We start from the raw sequence: 20,493 nt of genomic DNA, 5'->3' as shown, positions 1-20,493 counted from the left end.
CAAAGATCAATAAAACTAAAAGCTGGTTCTTTGAGACAATAAACAAAATTGATAAACCATTAGCCACACTCATCAAGAAAAAAAGGGAGAAGACTCAAATCAATAGAATTAGAATTGAAAAAGGAGAAGTAACAACTGACACTACAGAAATACAAAGGATCATGAGAGATTACTACAAGAAACTCTATATGCCAATACAATGGACAACCTGGAAGAAATGGACAAATTCTTAGAAATGCACAACCTGCTGAGACTGAACCAGGAAGAAATAGAAAATATGAACAGACCAATCACAAGCCCTGAAATTGAAATGGTGATTAAAAATCTTCCAACAAACAAAAGTCCAGGACGAGATGGCTTCACAGGCGAATTCTATCAAACATTGTTTGTTCTATCAAACATTTAGAGAAGAGCTAACACCTATCCTTCTCAAACTCTTCCAAAATATAGCAGAGGCCTCATTCTACGAGGCCACCATCACCGTGATACCAAAACCAGACAAAGATGTCACAAAGAAAGAAAACTACAGGCCAATATCACTGATGGACATAGATGCAAAAATCCTCAACAAAATACTAGCAAACAGAATCCAACAGCACATTAAAAGGATCATACACCATGATCAAGTGGGGTTTATTCCAGGAATGCAAGGATTCTTCAGTATATGCAAATCAATCAACGTGATACACCATATTAAAAAATTGAAGGAGAAAAACCATATGATCATCTCAATAGATGAAGAGAAAGCTTTCGACAAAATTCAACACCCATTTATGGTAAAAACTCTGCAGAAAGTAGGCATAGAGGGAACTTTCCTCAACATAATAAAGGCCATATATGACAAACCCACAGCCAACATCGTCCTCAATGGTGAAAAACTGAAACCATTCCCACTAAGATCAGGAACAAGACAAGGTTGCCCACTCTCATCACACTTATTCAACATAGTTTTGGAAGTTTTAGCCACAGCAATCAGAGAAGAAAAAGAAATAAAAGGAATCCAAATCGGAAAAAAGAAGTAAAGCTGTCACTGTTTGCAGATGACATGATACTATACATAGGGAATCCTAAAGATGCTACCAGAAAACTACTAGAGCTAATCAATGAATTTGGTAAAGTAGCAGGATACAAAATTAATGCACAGAAATCTCTGGCATTCTTATACACTAGTGATGAAAAATCTGAAAGTGAAATTAAGAAAACACTCCCATTTACCATTGTAACAAAAAGCATAAAATATCTAGGAATAAACCTACCTAAGGAGACAAAAGACCTTTATGCAGAAAATTATAAGACACTGATGAAAGAAATTAAAGATGATACAAATAGATGGAGAGATATACCATGTTCTAGGATTGGAAGAATCAACATTGTGAAAATGACTCTACTACCCAAAACAATCTACAGATTCAATGCAATCCCTATCAAACTACCACTGGCATTTTTGACAAAACTAGAACAAAAAATTTCACAATTTGTATGGAAACACAAAAGACCCCAAATACCAAAGCCATCTTGAGAACGAAAAACGGAGCTGGAGGAATCAGGCTCCCTGACTTCAGACTATACTACAAAGCTACAGTAATCAAGACAGTATGGTACTGGCACAAAAACAGAAATATAGATCACTGGAACAGGATAGAAAGCCCAGATATAAACCCACGCACATATGGTCACCTTATCTTTGATAAAGAAGGCAAGAATATACAGGGGAGAAAAGACAGCCTCTTCAATAAGTGGTGCTGGGAAAACTGGACAGGTACATGTAAAAGTATGAAATTAGAACACTCCCTAACACCATACACAAAAATAAACTCAAAATGGATTAAAGACCTAAATGTAAGGCCACACACTATCAAACTCTTAGACATAGGCAGAACACTCTGACATAAATCACAGCAAGATCCTTTTTGACCCACCTCATAGAGAAATGGAATTAAAAACATAAATAAACAAATGGGACCTAATGAGACTTAAAAGCTTTTGCACAGCAAAGGAAACCATAAACAAGACGAAAAGACAGCCCTCAGAATGGGAGAAAATATTTGCAAATGAAGCAACTGACAAAGGATTAATCTCCAAAATTTACAAGCAGCTCATGCAGCTCAATAACAAACAACCCAATCCAAAAATGGGCAGAAGACCTAAATAGACATTTCTCCAAAGAAGATATACAGACTGCCAACAAACACATGAAAGAATGCTCAACATCACTAATCATTAGAGAAATGCAAATCAAAACTACAATGAGATATCATCTCACACCAGTCAGAATGTCCATCATCAAAAAATCTAGAAACAATAAATGCTGGAGAGGGTGTGGAGAAAAGGGAACCGTCTTGCACTGTTGGTGGGAATGTAAATTGATACAGCCACTATGGAGAACAGTATGGAGGTTCCTTAAAAACTACAAATAGGACTACCATACGACCCAGCAATCCCACTACTGGGCATATACCCTGAGAAAACCATAATTCAAAATGAGTCATGTACCAAAATGTTCATTGCAGCTCTATTTACAATAGCCAGGACATGGAAGCAACCTAAGTGTCCATCAACAGATGAATGGATAAAGAAGATGTGGCACATATATACAATGGTATATTACTCAGCCATTAAAAGAAATGAAATTGAGTTATTTGTAGTGAGGTGGATGGACCTAGAGTCTATCATACAGAGTGAAGTAAGTCAAAAAAAAAAAAACCAACAAATACCATATGCTAACACATATATATGGAATCTAGGGGAAAAAAAAAGTCATGAAGAACGTAGGCATACGATGAGAATAAAGACACAAACCTAGTAGAGCATGGACTTGAGGATATGGGGAGGGGGAAGAGCTGGGACAAAGTGAGAGAGTGGCATGGACATATATACACTACCAAACATAAAACGGATAGCTAGTGGGAAGCAGCCGCATAGCACAGGGAGATCAGCTCAGTGCGTTGTGACCACCTAGAGGGGTGGGATAGGGGGGGTGTGAGGGAGGGAGACACAAGAGGGAAGAGATATGGGAACATATGTATATATATAAAACTGATTCACTTTGTTATAAAGCAGAAACTAACACACGATTGTAAAGCAATTATACTCCAATAAGGATGTTAAAAAAAAAAAAGTCACATGCACCCCAATGTTCATTGCAGCACTATTTACAATAGCCAGGTCATGGAAGCATCCTAAATGCCCATCTACAGACGAATGGATAAAGAAGATGTGGTACATGTATACAGTGGAATATTAATCAGCCATAAAAAGGAACGAAATTGGGTCGTTTGTTGAGACGTGGATGGATCTAGAGACTGTCATACAGAGTGAAGTAAGTCAGAAAGAGAAAAACAAATATCATATATTAACACATGTACGTGGAACCTAGAAAAATGGTACAGATGAACCAGTATGTAGGGCAGAAGTTGAGACACAAATGTAGAGAACAAACGTATGGACACCAAAGGGGGAAAGCCACGGGGTGGTGGAGATGGTGGTGTGATGAATTGGGCGATTGGGACTGACATGTATACACTGATGTGTATAAAATTGATGACTAATAAGAACCTGCTGTATAAAAAAAAATAACTTAAATTTAAAAAAAACATGACTCTCATACAAATGAGAATGCACCCAAGATATATTTAATTTGTTAATGAGGGAACCAGCAGGACAGTGAAAGATGGTACAAAGGAGAATTAGAGGAAAAGGGATTATATAGTCCATCAGAAAAGACATGCTTAAATCAGTTTGCTTCTTTAGAGACAACACTAATTACTATTCTGCAGGGCAATAAAACTGTAACCTTTGGGGTTATCTTTTCTACCAGACAAAAATCATTTGCATCTATACCAAACAAAGTTCTACAAGCTAACACACAACTTTACAGAATCTGGGACCCAAGCAATAGGAAAGTTTAAGTCGAACAAAGGTACATCCCCCAGATAATGAAATAATAATTCAGAGGTGGTCTGTTAGACAATGCTCCAGCATAAGCTGAAAGGAGATGCATTCCTCCTTTTGCTTTATTTCCAAGTTTGGGATAATTTTTCTTAATATCCCTATTCTTTACGCTGGTTCCCCAAGAAAATTCTGCACAGTATTTCCCTAAGGGAAAGTGGCCATGGTTTCTGTGGTCCCCTTGGAATCTCTCATCTTCTCATCTTCCTTCCCTCTACCCACATTCTAGGAAGGTGAGATCAGTCCCCAGGGACCTGGGTATTTCCAATGAGCTGCTATACCTGGCAAGGTCTCCTATTCAATATGGCCCTGCTCCTTCCTTTCTCTCTCTCTCTCTCCCTTTCCTTTCTTTTTTTTAAAACATATCATCCTATACTTTGATTTAATATGCTGCTTTTATTTTTTTTGGGCTGCGCTGCATGGCATGTGGGATCTTAGTTCCCCAAACAGGGATCGAACCCAGGCTCCAGAAGTGAAAGCGTGGAGTCCTAACCACTGGTCCACCAAGGAATTCCCTCTTCTTCCTTTCTTACTTACTTTCATTTTAAAAAATATATAACTGCTTTACTGAGATCTAACTCACTTACCATACACTCATTTAAAGTGTACAATTCCATGTTTTTTGGTTTGTTCACAGAGTTGTGAACTAAGTTTTAAAACATTTTCATCACCCCAAAAAGAAACCCTATTCCCATTAGCAGTCACTCTCTATTACCTCCCAGCTCCTGGCAAACAGTAACCTACATTCTATCTCTATGTATTTGCCTGTTCTGGACATTTTCTATAAATGGAATCATACAACATGTGAATCTTTTGTGTCTGGTTTCTTTCATTTAGTATAATATTTTCAAGGTCCATCCATGTTGTACCATGTATCAGAACTTCATTCCTTTTTATTGCCAAATTGCATTTCCTTGGGTAGACATATCACATTTTAATCAGTTGATGAACATATGAGTTGTTTCCACTTTTTGGATCTTATGAAAAATGCTGCTATAAACATTAGTTACAAGTTTTGTGTGGACATATGTTCCGGTTTCTCTTGGGTATATGCCTGGAAGTGGAATTTCTGGAGCATATGGTAACTTTATATCTGACTTTTTAGGAGCTGCCAAGCTGTTTTCTAAAGTGGCTGCACCATTTTACATTCCCATCAGCAGGGTAGGAGGTTCTGATTTCTCCACATCCTTGTCAACACTTGTTATTATCCGTCTTTTTGATTAAAGCCATCCTAGTATTACCTAACCAAGTTCATTTAAAGCCATCCTAATATTACCTAACCAAGTTCATTTGCCTGACGTGCAAAACACTGAGACGCCGAGTTTTGCAGCAAAGAAAGGGTTTATTTAAGAGGCAGCCAAGTGAGGAGATGGGAGAACAAGTCTCAAATCTGCCTCCTCGAAGGCGAGGGGCTTGGGATATTTATAGGATTAGGAAGTAGGTTGGTTTTAGGAATGGGGAAAGGAGGTAGGGAAAAGGTGAGGTCATCGGTATGCTGCTCAGGCATATCTGAGTTACATGCCTCTTCACGGGATGCATGTTCAAAAATGGAGGCGCTTAGAGGGGGTGGAAGAGGATTGGATCCGGAGTTTGGGATTAGCAGATGCAATCTATTATATATAGGATGGATAAACAACAAGATCCTATTGTATAGCACAGGGAACTATATTCGATATCCTGTAATAAACCATAATGGAAAAGAAAAAGAAAAAATGGAGGCATTTAACGTGACCTGAGGGTGGAGTTTTCGGCCCTCGCATATCAAAAGGTCACCAAGCGGACACTCGCGCATGCCCAGGTGGAGGGGCAGTGGTCCTATCCAGTCTTAACTTGCTCAGCTCTAATTAGACATAGCTGACTCCGAGTCCCTGGGAAACAAGCTCTGGCAAGCTTCCTGTTGTTTAGGCTATGTGCAACTTGAAGGCCATGCAAGGTATTTTGTAGCAACAGTTAAAACTACCTTGATTAGTGAAGGCAGGCCACAGGTGTCATGGATTTAACTCCTGATGACCCACAGTTTCACCAGTGGGTGTGAAACGGTATCTCATTGTACTTTTGTGGCTTTGCGTCTTAAACCAGTCTTGCACAGAAATGAATTTTGCACACAGTCGAGGTCCTCAGTCCAGTGGCCTCAAGGTTTAAGTCTCTCTTAGTGAGTTGAGCCTGATGGATGAGTGAAGACTGCCCTGCTGAGCCATCCCACAGATGGGGGCCCCCAGAGGGGCAGGGCAGCTAAACCAAACCCTGCCCATCTTGGGGAAAGCATCTAGAATGCATGCTCTTCTGGCCAAGTGTGGATCATGTAAATACCCAGGTTGTGTGAGGCAAGGGAGGGGAGGAATGCAGCCTGGCCCTCGGCTGGACCGCTTCCAGGAGGTCCCAGACTTCTGTAAGCTGTCTTTTGACTACTGGCCAGAACAAAATGACCTCCTTCAACACGCTGCCACACCATCAGAGATTCCACCACTTTCCCAGAGCTAAGTAAATAAGTTGCTGCCTTTTCAAAAATGTGAATGCTTCTGGGACGAGTAGGCATCTTGCAAGAAGTCAATACCTTATTGTGAATTAGCTTATCAGATGGTCACCCACATCCTGCAGAGACAGGGCAGAGACAGAGGAAGTGGGAGCTTTGACTCACTGGGAAGAATGGGGGAGGGATGGATTGAAAAGGGGTAGCTCTGCTCAAGGGGTAACATTGCAGGAGGCTAGGACAGGGCCAGAGTTGGGATAAGGAGGCTGCTGGGAAAGGTTTCACCTCCATTCATCAACTGATAAACAGTGATCATGATTAGTGTATTATATGCCCCATGTCGTGCACGACATAAGTATTCTTTTTTATTTTTTATTTATTTTTATTTTTTATAAGTATTCTATTTTTTTAATTTATTCATTTATTAACAAACACTTATGTAGCACTGTGTGCCACCACGGATCTCTCACACTCCACCCGCTACATCTAATTTATTACAGGTTCCATTGGCTCTCCCTGAAAAATGATTTTGGAATCTGACCCTTTCTTACCACCTTCCTAGCCGGGGTGCTCACCCACTGGTTTACTTTAAGTCTCTCCCTCTGTTCTCCCGGCTTCCATACTTGCAGTCAGAGCAACCCTTTTAAAACGATTTCTCTCCTGTATTCGAAATGCTCCAGTGGCTTCCTATCTCGGTCACTATAAAAACCGAAGTCTTTACAATGCAAGGTGCTATCTGAACTAGCCCCTCTTACCTGGCTGACGCCATCTGCCTACTGGCTCAGCCACGGGACTCCTGCTGTTCCTCAGACACACCTGCATGCCTCTGCTGGGGCCAATTCAAGGACTGCGGGTTCTGTCTAGAACACTCTTCTCCCAGAATCTGCATGGCTTATGCCCTCACTTGCTTCAAGTCTCAGCTTAAAAGGTCACCTCCTCAGAGAGGCCTTTCTGACCACTCCCTCCACCACCTAAAAGAGCCTGCGTGTGCCAGATTTCCACTGTCAGAAAAGAGGGTTACAAATATAGAGAGGGAGAAAACTAGAATGAATTCTATGGTGTTAGATTGGAATTGGAGATATGCAGTGAACTCACGGTTTCCAATAAACACAGATAGAGAAATAAACATAGAAGGAAAATAAAGTGTGTGTGTGTGTGTGTGTGTGTGTGTGTCTGTACGTACATATATACATACTCTCTAGCTCAGTCGACTGGAGAAGGCTTGGGAACAGCAATAAGAAATAAGAAAGAGTGAGCATATCTTGTGTTCAGATCTTGGTTTCTAAATACTCTTCTCCACTAAAAGGAATCAGGACACTTTGGAGAAATGGTTGATTCCAGGACTGGGGAAGCGAAAGTACAAGACGAACTAGGAACATTTTTTTTGTGCCAAAAAATAAGAAAGTGCTTGAAGGATGATGGAACATTGAGAGGATACAGGAGCCAGCTTGAAGGAGTTCCCGCTAGCCACATAAGGGACAGTTTGAACATCAAAATAACTAATGACAAGAATTGATTATAACTCATTGAATAAAATAGTAATCTATGAGTTCATACCAACATAAAGAAATAAATAGAGAATTTGATGAAGACCGGGATAAGTACACCGTTTTCAGAACACTTCTCCATAAAATATATATTCCTTAAAAAGGTTAAAAGAGTGACTTTACAGTGGAGAAATCTGGTAGACACTACCTTGATAATCAAGTGATTGAAGTTAATATCAAAACTTTGGGTAACAGGATGATAGAAATTGTATGTCACCTGACAGGACGCTATGAGAACATGGAATTATTTCTGCCAAGGATACATAATCTGAATCAAATCATGAAGAGATATGAGATAACCTCAAACTGAGGATCAGGCTACAAAAGTACTGGCCTATAATTTTCTAGAAGAAACTGAGGAACTGTTCTAAACAGAGAGTAAAGAGCCACAGCTAACTCTGTGTGGCGATGGATGTTACCACGACTCAGTGTGGTGATCACTTCACAATATATACATGTATGGAATCATTATGTTGTACACCTGAAACTAATATATGTCAATTCTATCTCAATTTAAAAAAATGAAACATGACAACTAAATGCCACTTGTGGTTCTGGAAGGGATCCTTTTGCTCTAAAGGGCATTACTGGGCAAATGGCAAAATTAGAACAGGGTGTATGGATTACGGGGTCAGCAGAATGACATGATTCTTGCACTAATTAGGGTGAGTCCAGCAATGCCACCGGTGTCTACTGTGCTTGCCACCAGGGCTATCTTCTCCCAACCATCTCTCTCACTGTGGTCTGTGTCTCCTCCTCCATTTTCGCAGTAAAGGGATTGGTCCCCACTTAGGGTTGTGGAGTTTTCATTTTCTTCTTGGGCTTAGATTGTGCTTTCTGGGGCTGGCAGATCACCCACAGGAAATTCTGTTGTACTTTGTGCTCTTGTGAGCAGCGGAGCTGGCAGGCCCCTGCAGTCATAGGGCTGGCCCGTCGCTGGCACTTGGGCTTTCCATGTCATCTTCCAGTCAAACAGGAAGTCTTCTGCAAGCATCCAGAAATGATGCACTTCCTAAAACAAAAAGAGCTTGCAAGTGCAACATCTTTTAGTTTAGTTGGTTCTTTGTTGTTATTTTGTATGGTTTTTTTGTTATTCCTCAGGGTATATCCCCTAGTATCTGTTGGGGGAAATAAAAAGTATCAGATGTCAGCCTCACAGCCTTCTAAACAGATGCCTTAGGGTCCGGAGGAGGGACAGTCCCACTGTATCCTCCGGAGGAGGGACAGTCCCACTGTTTTCGTTTTGCCTCCGGCAATCAGAGCAGCTGGTCCTTCTGGACAGCAATGGCTTTTAGTATAGTACGGAACATTTTTCCTTTTGTGCATTGGCATCCTTCTGATGTATTGAGATGATCTCCAAAGTTCTGACGAAAACTGAGACCTCCAGGAAAATCTACAGACAAGGTTTGGAACTATCTCATGAATCAGTTGGATCTTTTCTGGTCAACCATCATCTATCACGAGCCTAACTAACTAGAAAGCTCATCAGAAGTGACCCAAACAACATCTCTTTTTTTTTTTTTTTTTTTTTTTTGTGGTACGCGGGCCTCTCACTGTTGTGTCCTCTCCCGTTGTGGAGCACAGGCTCCAGACGCGCAGGCTCAGCGGCCATGGCTCACGGGCCCAGCCGCTCCGCGGCACGTGGGATCCTCCCGGACCGGGACACGAACCCACGTCCCCTGCATCGGCAGGCGGACTCCCAACCACTGCGCCACCAGGGAAGCCCTAAAACAACATCTTAATATTTGGGTTTGTGCTGAAATTCTTCTGGATCACTAACAATAAGAACTAACATTAATTGAATATTTATCATATGTCAGGAATATATTGAGGTAAAGTGAGATTAAGCAATTTATAATCAGAAACACAGCTAGTAAGTTTGAACAGGGGTTTAACCTGGCTGGGAAATGGACCAAGCAGAAAGATCCAGCTGCCAAGCTTTCACACTTGACCACATGCTCCAGTCTACAGCCTCATGAACTGAATGACCAGCACCAAATGCCACCTTATGCTTCTATCAACCATTTTCTTCAATTCTGAGAGGATCCATTACAATCTAGTTAAGGATTAAATCTTACTTGTCAAGACTGCAGTGATGATATTTTTCCCTTTTAAATGTTTATGAAGATATGGCAATAAAACATGAGAATCTGAAAACAAAACAAAACAAAACACCAGGGACTTCCCTGGCGGTCCAGTGGTTAAGACTTCACCTGCCAATGCAGGGGGTGCAGGTTCGATCCCTGGTCAGGGAGCTAAGATCCCACATGCCTCGGGGCCATAAAACCAAAACATAAAACAGAAGCACTATTGTAACAAATTCAGTAAAGACTTTAAAAAAAATGGTCCATATCAAAAAAACAAAAAAATCTTAAAAAAATAAATAATAACACCAACTGTAAAGTGACAAGCAAATATCTGGGATTTCTACTAGTGACATACTCGCAGGGGGCACTAATACTAGTGGGCTTTGTTTGTTTTCATTTTTTAAATTTATTTATTTACTACATCCATAATGGAAGGAAATGCTCAATTTTATTTAGAGGTTAATGAATAAAGATGTAATTTTCTTTCACCCAAGGTTATGAACCCAATGAGTTCTAGCCACTGACCCAGCCAGGTTAAGGACCCCTGGGTTAGTACGTGGTGAGTCTGACAGCCCAGAAATGGCTGCAGAAAAGAACCTGCAGAAAAGCCAAGGAGGAAATGATTCAGGCTTAAGTCAGGGCCAACTCTATAGGCATCAAGACAGGAAGGTGGAAGTGAGCTGCCAGCTGGACAGAAAACCAGCTGGACTTGGTGATGGATGGGAGGTGGAAGTTGATGGTGATTGTGGACAATTTGGAAGAGCAATTGGTCTGCCCGGAAGAGGATAAATGTTTGCGAAGTACAGTGGCCTTGCCAGGGGCTGTGGTGCCTGTTACTGTAGAGTTCAGCCCATGCCCCTCCAAATGCCCACCTCATTCTCTCAGGGTGGGTGCAGCTCTCAGGGAGGTACTGCCTGCCCTTCAAAATAACCCCTCCACCTACCACTCACAACTGCGTGATGAAGAATCCACTCTGCAGGACTTCTGAGTCCAGACCCTCCTTCAAATGCAAATCCCCTTTAGAGAGATGTTATTGACATTTTAGTCTGAATGAGTTTATCTCTTTCCCTGTGAATAATAGGAGAGTTTGAGTTCACTAAGCTTTTCAGAAAGGATGGGTGATGGGGGACAGGGGTGAAAAGTGTGCCCCATTTTGCAGTCAAACAAGGCTGAATAGGACTTCCCCGGTGGTGCAGTGGTTAAGAGTCCGCCTGCCAATGCAGGGGACACAGGTTCGAGCCTTGGTCCAGGAAGATCCCACATGCCGCGGAGCAACTAAGCCTGTGCGCCACAACTACTGAGCCTGCGCTGTGGAGCCCACGAGCCACAACTACTGAGTCCGTGTGCCACAACTACTGAGGCCCGTGCGCCTAGAGCCCGTGCTCCGCAACAAGAGAAGCCACCGCAGTGAGAGGCCTGTGTGCTGCAACGAAGAGTAGCCCCTGCTCGCCGCAACTAGAGAAAGCCTGCATGCAGCAACGAAGACCCAACGCAGCCAAAAATAAAAAATAAATAAAATAAAATAAAATAATTTTTTTAAAAAAAAGGCTGAATAAAGAAGGACCCCACTGGAGCACCAGCAGAAAATTTCTGTTTCTAGTCTGGGCAGGCTGTGCCACATCTGCTCCTGCCCCTCTGTGGGGACACCTGCTGGGTGGAGGGTGGAGTGGGTCACACTTTAAGGATGATTAAGAAAAAAAGAATCAAAGTGTGTTATCCCTAAGCAAGTTGTGGGAATGGAACCAGGTGGAGTGCCGCCAGTGCGGCCCTAATGAACACACTTTATTCACCTGTCTGGAGCCTCAAAGACACACAGAAATGAGAGTCCAGCATTCCCTGTGGATTCCTCTGATTACAGAGAGGATTTAAGACCTTACTCCCCAACCCTCTACAACCTCCCAACTGGTGAAAAGCCCCCACTAACTCATAGGTTGTTGGGAGAAGGGCCAAGATAGTAAACAGCATGTAAACATTGGTTTTTTTTTCTGGCTACAAAAGAAAAATCAAGTGATTCCCAGACTCAAAGGCACTTGTATCTCCTTGCAGTTCTTTTTCTATACATTTGTTACAAGCCTGAGAACTTATCTACTAAGTATGTATATACACTTTGGTACAAAGCAAAGCAAAGCAAAAGAACATACATTGTATTGTATGTTATTGTATTATATGTTCTTATTGCAGAGGAAAAGGCCTGGAAGGATACACACCAAACTGTGGGAATGTCGAAGGGAAAGAAGAACACTCTTCACTTTTAACCTCACTGACCGAGTTTCTTGAAGAATGTTTAGTAACTATATTCTACTGTATGAGTTTCTTGTTGCTGTTATAACAAATTACCACAAACTTGGTGGCTTAAAACAACACAGGTTTATTATCTTATAGTTCAAGAGGTCAGAAGTTCGAAATGGGTGTCATTGGACTAAAATCAAGGTGTGGGCAGGGCTGCATTCCTTCTGGAGTTGCTAGGTGAGAATGTGTCCTTGCCTTTTCCAGTTTCTGGAGGCTGACTACAATTCTTGGCTCACGGCCCCCTTCCACTTGTAGAGCCAGCAATTGCATCACGCTGACCTCTGCTTCCGTCTTCACATCTACTTCATTGGCTCTCCTGCCTCTCTTTCCTTTATCAGGACCCTTGTGATTACATTAAGCCCACTTGGCTAATCCTGGATAATCTCCCCAACTCAAAATCCTTAACTTAATTGCATCTGCAAAGCCTCTTTTTCCATGTAAAGTGATATATTCACAGGTCACAGAGGTTAGAAAGTAGAGATCTCTGGGGAACGAGGTGGAGACTGCGGCATTATTCTGCTTACCACAATTACTTGTGTAATTTTTTAAAAATCTATTAAGAAACCTCATATAATAAAATTTTTCTCAGCACTAAAAATTCCTGATAATCATAATTTCTAATGATGCCTAATATTTCACTGTAGGGATACACGATTTATTTAACTGGTCCCCCAATTGGGGATATTTAGGTTGTTTTACATTTTCATGATTTTAAAGATGGTGATTTTCATGATGAACATCTTTAGGTCTTTGGGGGGATATACTGAATCAGAAATGGACTTGGTGGTCAGAAAGACCAGAGTTCAAATCCAGGCTCTGCTTCAGTTATCCGCGTCATTGGAGTCTTGGTTTCCACAACTGCAAAAAGGAGATCCTTACAATAGCTCCAACCTCACTGGAGTTTTAAACAGCTTTCTTGAGATATAATTCACATACTATACAATCCACCCAGTTAAGGGGTAAATTCAATGGTTTTTAGCCTCAGGGTTTTTGCAGGATTCAATGATATTGAACACACAAATTGTCACTACCATTAATAATTCTTTGATCATAATTGTCATCATTTTCTTGGGCTAGGCTCTAAGAATCAGCAATATAGCATAAAAGCCTGTAAACCTCTCAAATGTTTTGGAAATAGGCCTTGGAAAGATAGAAGGTGTTCTTGTGAGGGTTTTTTAATTTTGGAGGGGGGTTGGGGGTTATTTTTTAGTATTTGGATAGAATTTGGGGGCATAGGAGGAGCTGGCATTAAATTCTTGAGCCAGTTGGCTCAAGATGCCCTCTTTCATTCTCCCTTGTGTAACCCTGAATTATGCTCATCCTGAAACCCACACACACAGAGTAATTAGAGGAGGTTGATTCTGGTTCACTGAATGTCCCTACCCTGTCTGCCATCCCTGCCGAGCCACTGGCCTGTCCTTCTCCATATCCAAGTGAATCTTACTCCTTCAGTGAAAGCTGCATTGGTACCATCTCCAATCGCCCATCTTAATTCACACCAAGCACACTGAATGGCAAACTGGCAGGAAGGAGAGGAGGTGGGTATCTACCAAGTCCATGGAGTGCCTAACCTACCTACCAAGAAACCACAAAAGCATACTCCATTTGGCCGTGGGAGGACTGACTGCAGGTTTCAGGGCTGAGTTAGCCAAGTGTCAGCCAAATCCAACGGCATTTTTCACCAGAGTGTGTGGGCAAATCCTCAGGCATCCCGGCAGGTGTGGGAGCAGGTTACGTGAGACGGGTGTGGGTTAGGTGGTGAGGGATGAGAGAAAGGTGCAGGGAGGGTAGGTGGGGTCAGAGGTGGGTGAGGGTGGAGGTAAGGAGTGGAACCCCAGCTGGGACTGGACCTAGTAGTTAGACCAGTAGTTTGGAACCCTTTTTGGGCCATGGGCTCCTTTGAGAATCTGATGGATGCTAAGGACAGAATGCACACACACCCATATGCATAAACACACACACACACACACACACACACACACACTGACCCACAAATTTGCACAGTGTCAAGGTTTCCTTGAACCTAGGAAGCTCATCCAGGGCTCAGAATTGAAAACCTCCAGTCTAGACTAGTTCACAGGGACTTGTCAGAAAGAAATCCTAAGGCTGCATTAAGAATTTGAGAATGTTTGTGTCTTCTCATGCTACAGAGATTTAGGGAGGTTTGCAGGTTTGGGAATTAAATTCCAAAGCCCACTTATTCCATAAATGCTTTATTTATTTTTTTCCAGTTTTTATTTTGAAAATTTTCAAAGTACCAAAAAATTGCGAGCTCATGTAGTCCAATCACATTCTCCAACTGTCAACATTTCTCTCTAATCTCTCCCCTCTTCCTTGCATGCTTGTGCTTTCAGGAACCCCTGTTTTTCTGGGGAACCATTTGAGAGTAAGTTGCAGATATTATGATACTTCATCCCTAAATACTTGGCATATAACTCCTAAGATCAAGAGAGTCTCCTGCCTAACCACAACATAATCCTCACACTCATAAAATTTAACATTGATACAATACTTTTATGTAATATACATCCTATATTCAAATTTCCTCAGTAGTCCCAATACGTAGTGTCCTTTTAGCTGTATTCTTTCTCCTTCCCTTCCTCCCTCCGTCTCTCTTTCCTTTCCTTCCTACCTTTTTCATTCAGGATCGAATCCAGAATGATACACTTCATTTAGTTATATCTCTCAGGCTCTTTAATCAAGAGCACTACTCCAGAGTTTTGGTTTTTTGTTTTGTTTTCTCTTGTGACACATCTTTTTGAAGAGTCCAGGCTAGTTGTTTTGCAGAATGCTCCCCAGTTTGGATTTGTCTGATTAAAGTTAAAATCTGGGGGCAAATGTTGTGTCCCTTCTTGATGCATCACATCAGAGGGTCAGTTAGTTCCTTACTAAGTTTGATTCATGATTAGCGTGATGACCTCCAGGTTGCCCTTTGCAATTAATACATGCTTTGTAGGGTAACACTGTATCCACTGAAAGCCTTGAGCTGTGGCAGATGCTGGGTGAGACAGTGGTGAGCAACCAGACTCAGTTTTTGTTCTCACGCTGTTTCTACAGTAGAGGAAACAGACAAAAACCTAGGAAACAAATAATTAGAAAATATGCAGTTTTCTGAAGAATGTGGATGGGTGCTGGGATAGAGCAGTATCAACTCTAACATTTAAAGTGAACTTAAAGGTGAGACTTGAAGAGGCAAAAGGAGTCAGGCATAGGAAGATGGGAGTGGAGGGGGTGGAGGTGGCCCTGGCCAAGCTTGGAGGGTAGAAAAGAACTGAAAGATGGGCATGTGGTGATCTCAAGGACAGAAAAGTGATAGGAGGAAGGCCCTGGCCTGATAATAATAATATTGAGCATGTAGTATCTGCTAGACACTGTTCTAAGTGTATTACATGGCTTACCTTGTCTAATTTTCCCCATAGCCCTGTGAAGTAGGTGCCACTACTATTTTTATGCTGTAAAATCTACAACACAGAGAGATTAAGTTATTGACCCAAGGTCACACAGCTTGTAAGTAGCAGGGCTGGGATTCAGACCTGGGATGGATCTGACTCCACAGTCTGTGCCCTTAACTATATCAAAAGGGAGGAAACAGGGTCTCACCTGGAAAACAGAATATGAAAAAGGATTGGAGTCAGAGCAACCTGGGCTGAGTGAGGAAGTTCTGTTGACCAAAAAAAAAAAAAAAATGTGGGATGGGAAAGCAAGAGAAAAGAAAGGCCCAGAAGATCAAAGAGAGAAGAGTGGGGCTTCCCTGGTGACGCAGTGGTTGAGAGGCTGCCTGCCGATGCAGGGGATACGGGTTCGTGCCCTGGTCCGGGAAGATCCCACATGCCGCAGAGCGGCTGGGCCCATGAGCCATGGCCGCTGGGCCTGCGCGTCCGGAGCCTGTGCTCCGCAACGAGAGAGGCCCCAACAGTGAGAGGCCTGCATACTGAAAAAAAAAAAAAAAAAGAGTGTTCAGGGCTAGAAGACAACATGGTAAAATAGGCCAAAGTTTGGTTGGCTACCCCACCCTCAGTCCATGCCCCTAGCCTGTCCCTGCCGGCAGGACTCTCACAATTCTTCTCCTGCTCTCTGTGGTCCCAAACAAAACCAGGGTACTTACATGGTCCTAAAGTATCTCCCCACAAATTGCTTATTAATTACAAAGGGAAAAATAGGAACTTTACAGTGAGAAACCCGGCTGACTCCAACTTAACCAAGTGACAGAAGTGAACATACAGAGGGCTCTTAGGGAAGGTTCTGGAAGGAAATTTGGGGGAAAGCATAAAAGAAGGGTTTCGTGAGGAAGGCTCTGGATGAGGAGAGAAGGGGAAGTCTTGAGGTTCAAGAGTCTCTGGGTGACACGGCAGGGTCCATTGGGGGAAGATGGGGTGTCTCTGGGAGGGATGGGGAACTCTCTTGAGTTGGAGAGGTCCTGAGAGATAAGATCAAGTCATTAGGGAGGGACTTGATGGGAACTTTGTGTGACAAAAAGGTCACAACAGGGTCCGTTTGGGAGGTTGGGATGGGTAAACTCTGGATGACGAGAGAGTAGAGAGCTTCGGGTAGGGGTCTCTAGGAGACTCCTAAAAGGGTATACGAGGGGTAAGCCTCTAGAGCAGTAACCTGTGGGTGGACAAGACTCCGTGATGAGGGCGTTAGGCCAGACCGAGGATGGGGAGACTTGGAAAGTAGCCTTGAAGGGCGGGGCCGGGGGTGGGGCCGGGCCGCCGGGCGGGTCCCCCCGCGCAGCAGGGGGCGCTGTGAGCCCGGGAGGCCCCGGGCCGGGCGGCGGCCGCTCCTAGTGAGCGCGGCCCCTTTTCCGGGTGTCCTCCTCCTCCTCCTCCTCCTTCTCCTTCTTCGCCACCGCCGCCGCCGCTACCCTTTCCCCGGCCGGCGGCTGCTGCTGCTGGTGCAGCCATCGCCGCCGCCGCCGCCGCGGGGCCGCGAGCCAAGCGGAGGCCGCCGCGGAACGCGAGAGCCTTCCGCCCCGCCGCCCCGCCGGTCGCTCCAGGGCCGGGCCGGCTCGGCCGGCGCCCCCAGCCCGCCCGCCCCCGCGGGCCCGGCCTGGCGCGGCCGCCCGCAGCCGCGCTCCTCCTCCTCCTCCGGCGGTCCGCGGCCCGCCGCCTCCTCCGCCTGCCGCCCCGCGACCCCCGCCGCGCCGCCGCCGCCTTAGGCGCCCCGCGGCGCCCCCCGGTCCCGCCCGCCATGCCCGGCCCGGCCGCGGGCAGCAGGGCCCGGGTCTACGCCGAGGTGAACAGCCTGAGAAGCCGCGAGTACTGGGACTACGAGGCTCACGTCCCGAGCTGGGGGTAAAGCCGCCGCCGTCCCCCGCCGGGCCCTCTCACCCCCACCCCCGCCCGGCCGCCCCCCGACGCAGACCGCACTCGTTCCCCGCGATCTGACCCCCAGCGATCTGTCTCCCCGCTGGGCCCGTGCTTCCTCGGGTCTGGGGTGGGCGGCAGACACCCCCCCCCCCCCACACACACACACACACACTATGTTCTCGTCTCCTTCTCCCCCCTTCTCGTTCCTTCCTCTCCGCCGTGCGCACCCCTCTCTCCCGCTCACCCCAGAGAATGCTTTCTTACTGACAAGTGTAGGGGTCCAGGGACCAGAGCCTGGTGGAAGTGAGGGAGCGGCCCTTCTCACGCTTTGGGGTTTCTATTGGGGTGGGAAGTCAGCAGCTGTACTCTTGAGCTATTAAAATTCTCTGCCTTTTTAGTTTTTTGAAATGAGGCTGGGTGGGAGGAAATTTTTTAAAGACGTCCAGGCTCTCAAAGGAGGGGCTGTCTACCTTCGGCGTGTGAAGTATAAGGCAGGTGCTGTGGGCAGAGGGGCACTTCTGAGCCTCCAGGATGGTGATGCTTTGCTCACCTCTCTAGATTGGCTCAGACCCTTGCCTTCCTACCTCATCTCCCCCAAGTTAATGAGGGACCAGTTAGGTTAGGAGCTGCGTCCAGTGAAGGGAGCCAAGTTTATGTTGTGGCTTTCATTTAGGTAATGAGTCGTGGCATGATGTATATAGACAGTACCAAGTGCTTGATTAATGGAAGTGGCTGGATGGGGGTGTGTAGTGGGCATAGGCTCAGTTAATCCCAAGTCCTGGCATTTATGTGTCGCTCTTTCTTGCCTTTCACAGTAATCAAGACGATTATCAGCTGGTTCGAAAACTTGGTCGGGGAAAGTATAGTGAAGTATTTGAGGCCATTAACATCACCAACAATGAGAGAGTGGTTGTCAAAATTCTCAAGGTGAGTGTCTTATGAGTGGTGTTAAAACTTCTTTTTCACAGGTCAGGAGGATATAAACTACTCCAGCCACATACTAGAATGAGTAGTACAAGCTCTCATTTTACATATCTTCTGCCTGATGTCTCTCTGCTACTCCTCCCACCCCGTTTTCCTGTGAACTTTCAAGAAAATACGCAGACCTGTTTCAAATCATGATAGTTCAGGAACGTTCTTGTTCTGAAATGTAATTATGGGGTCCCAAAGTGAAAATTCCAAAGGGGCTCCATTTGTTACAAAATAAATAGGTATTCGGGAGCAAGAAGAGCCTTTTCGTGCAGATCCTGTCACTCCAAGAGCTCCCTGAGTGCTGAGCTGCTTATTCCAGAGAGGAAGTTGGAAACAATTAGAGTAGCTTCTTTGAAGATGAGCTTGAAGCCTGAGCGGAGGGAAACACCTCAGTGGATAATCATTGTTTTTTCTCCTTTGGTGATAAAAGTTTCAGGTGGGGTGGATATAGTGAGCCAATAGTGTCAGGAAGCTTCATTGTTGCTTATCAGCTAGTAAAAGTGAAGTTGGGAGCAGTGGGGGATACACTTGTAATCACAAATAATAATGGGAACAAAACAGCCTGAATCTGGTTTAGCAGCCTAAGTTTGTTAAACATACACCTTTGTCATCTCTTGAATGAAGGCATGATCTTAATGAGCATGAAGATTGGCTAAATTATCTTCCAGGTGACTGATTGTGTAGCTTTGATAATGTTTTATAGGGTGTACTAAAAAGTAATTCTTAGAATCTGTGAAGGGTATTCATCATTGCTAGATTATTTAATATGTGTGCATGTCATTTAGTGAAATCTTGAGATGACCAGAGTTAGTTAATATAAACACTTTTACATATACAAGAGTTACATTGTGGCCATTTTGAAGAGGCTTTGTGAATAAGAATGTGGGATTGAAAAGCTGTTTTTGTATCTTAAGTAGAGTTAGGGCAGCTGTGTCCCTATTTAGAAAGAGGGGTCAGGCTTAGACTGTCTGAAAATCACCTTTCCGAAAAGTGATCATCTCTATTACGCAGTACCATCCTGGCCTAGTGATGAAGAGGCAGGATTGCAGTTGAGAGAAATAAGCAAATTATTTGTGCTGTCAGAAACACTGGGGTAAGAAGTGAGGAACTGATATTGAAGACGTGGAGTTTTTGACTCTCCTCTTCCCTAAGTATGAATTGTACCTACAGAGTCATGTGATCTTTTTTGTTTGTTTTTCTTCACAAGCATAAATATTGAAAGAAATGTTCTCTTCAGAGAAATCACCTGGCAAAGGCATACAATTTTTTTCTTTATACATTAGCATAAATGTTTTTAATATAAGCTGCTTAAAATCTCTTTAGGAAATTTTAAGCAAGGCATAAGTTGAAATTAGGAATATCCACATTCCATTGCTGTACATTCAGAAGAATGAACTGCTGACTCTAAAGCAATTCCAGAAAAATGTCTAAACATTTGTGTGATGGTAGCATTTTTAGAGTAAGTGTGCAACTTCCTGTAGTGTCTTTTTTGAGAAGGAACAGCATTCAGGTGTACATGTAAATAACAGTACGTTCATTTAGGGAAGCATCACGTTGCCCTTTAGTCATCCTTGTAGAGAGCTTCATAGCCTCAGTTGCTGGATAGCTTTTCCCCTGCTCTAAAGATTCGGAGGATATGTTTAGGGAACCCAATATGGAAGCTGAAGGTTATTTTTAACCAACAAGAAATGTAGGCACAAAGAAACATATCTAACATCACTATGTTGAAATAACCCTTAGCCAGAACTCCTGTTTCCCATTCTTCCTGTCTCTTACTGCTCATTTTAGCACTGGGCTATAAGATCTTAACGTTGAGCACAGAGTAAGTACCAGTGTTCTCGAATAAGACTTGGGAGGCCCCCTTGATGCTC

At 43.7% G+C, this 20,493-nt stretch overlaps 1 protein-coding gene across 2 annotated transcripts in view; it reads left to right on the top strand.

The window, feature by feature from the left end:
- The first annotated feature begins 17,480 nt into the window (after positions 1–17,480).
- CSNK2A2 (casein kinase 2 alpha 2) overlaps positions 17,481–20,493 on the top strand; it is a 38,433-nt gene continuing 35,420 nt past the window's right edge. For both annotated transcript variants that reach the window (XM_067720467.1, XM_067720466.1), the window contains exons 1-2: positions 17,481–17,635; positions 18,466–18,577. In XM_067720467.1, coding sequence (XP_067576568.1) covers positions 17,532–17,635; positions 18,466–18,577 — 216 coding nt within the window. In that variant the 5' untranslated portion in view covers positions 17,481–17,531. The remainder of the gene's footprint in view (positions 17,636–18,465; positions 18,578–20,493) is intronic.

Source organism: Pseudorca crassidens, chromosome 20, assembly GCF_039906515.1.
Source record: "Pseudorca crassidens isolate mPseCra1 chromosome 20, mPseCra1.hap1, whole genome shotgun sequence".
NCBI lineage: Eukaryota > Metazoa > Chordata > Mammalia > Artiodactyla > Delphinidae > Pseudorca > Pseudorca crassidens.
This window is presented reverse-complemented; position numbering and strand designations above follow the sequence as displayed.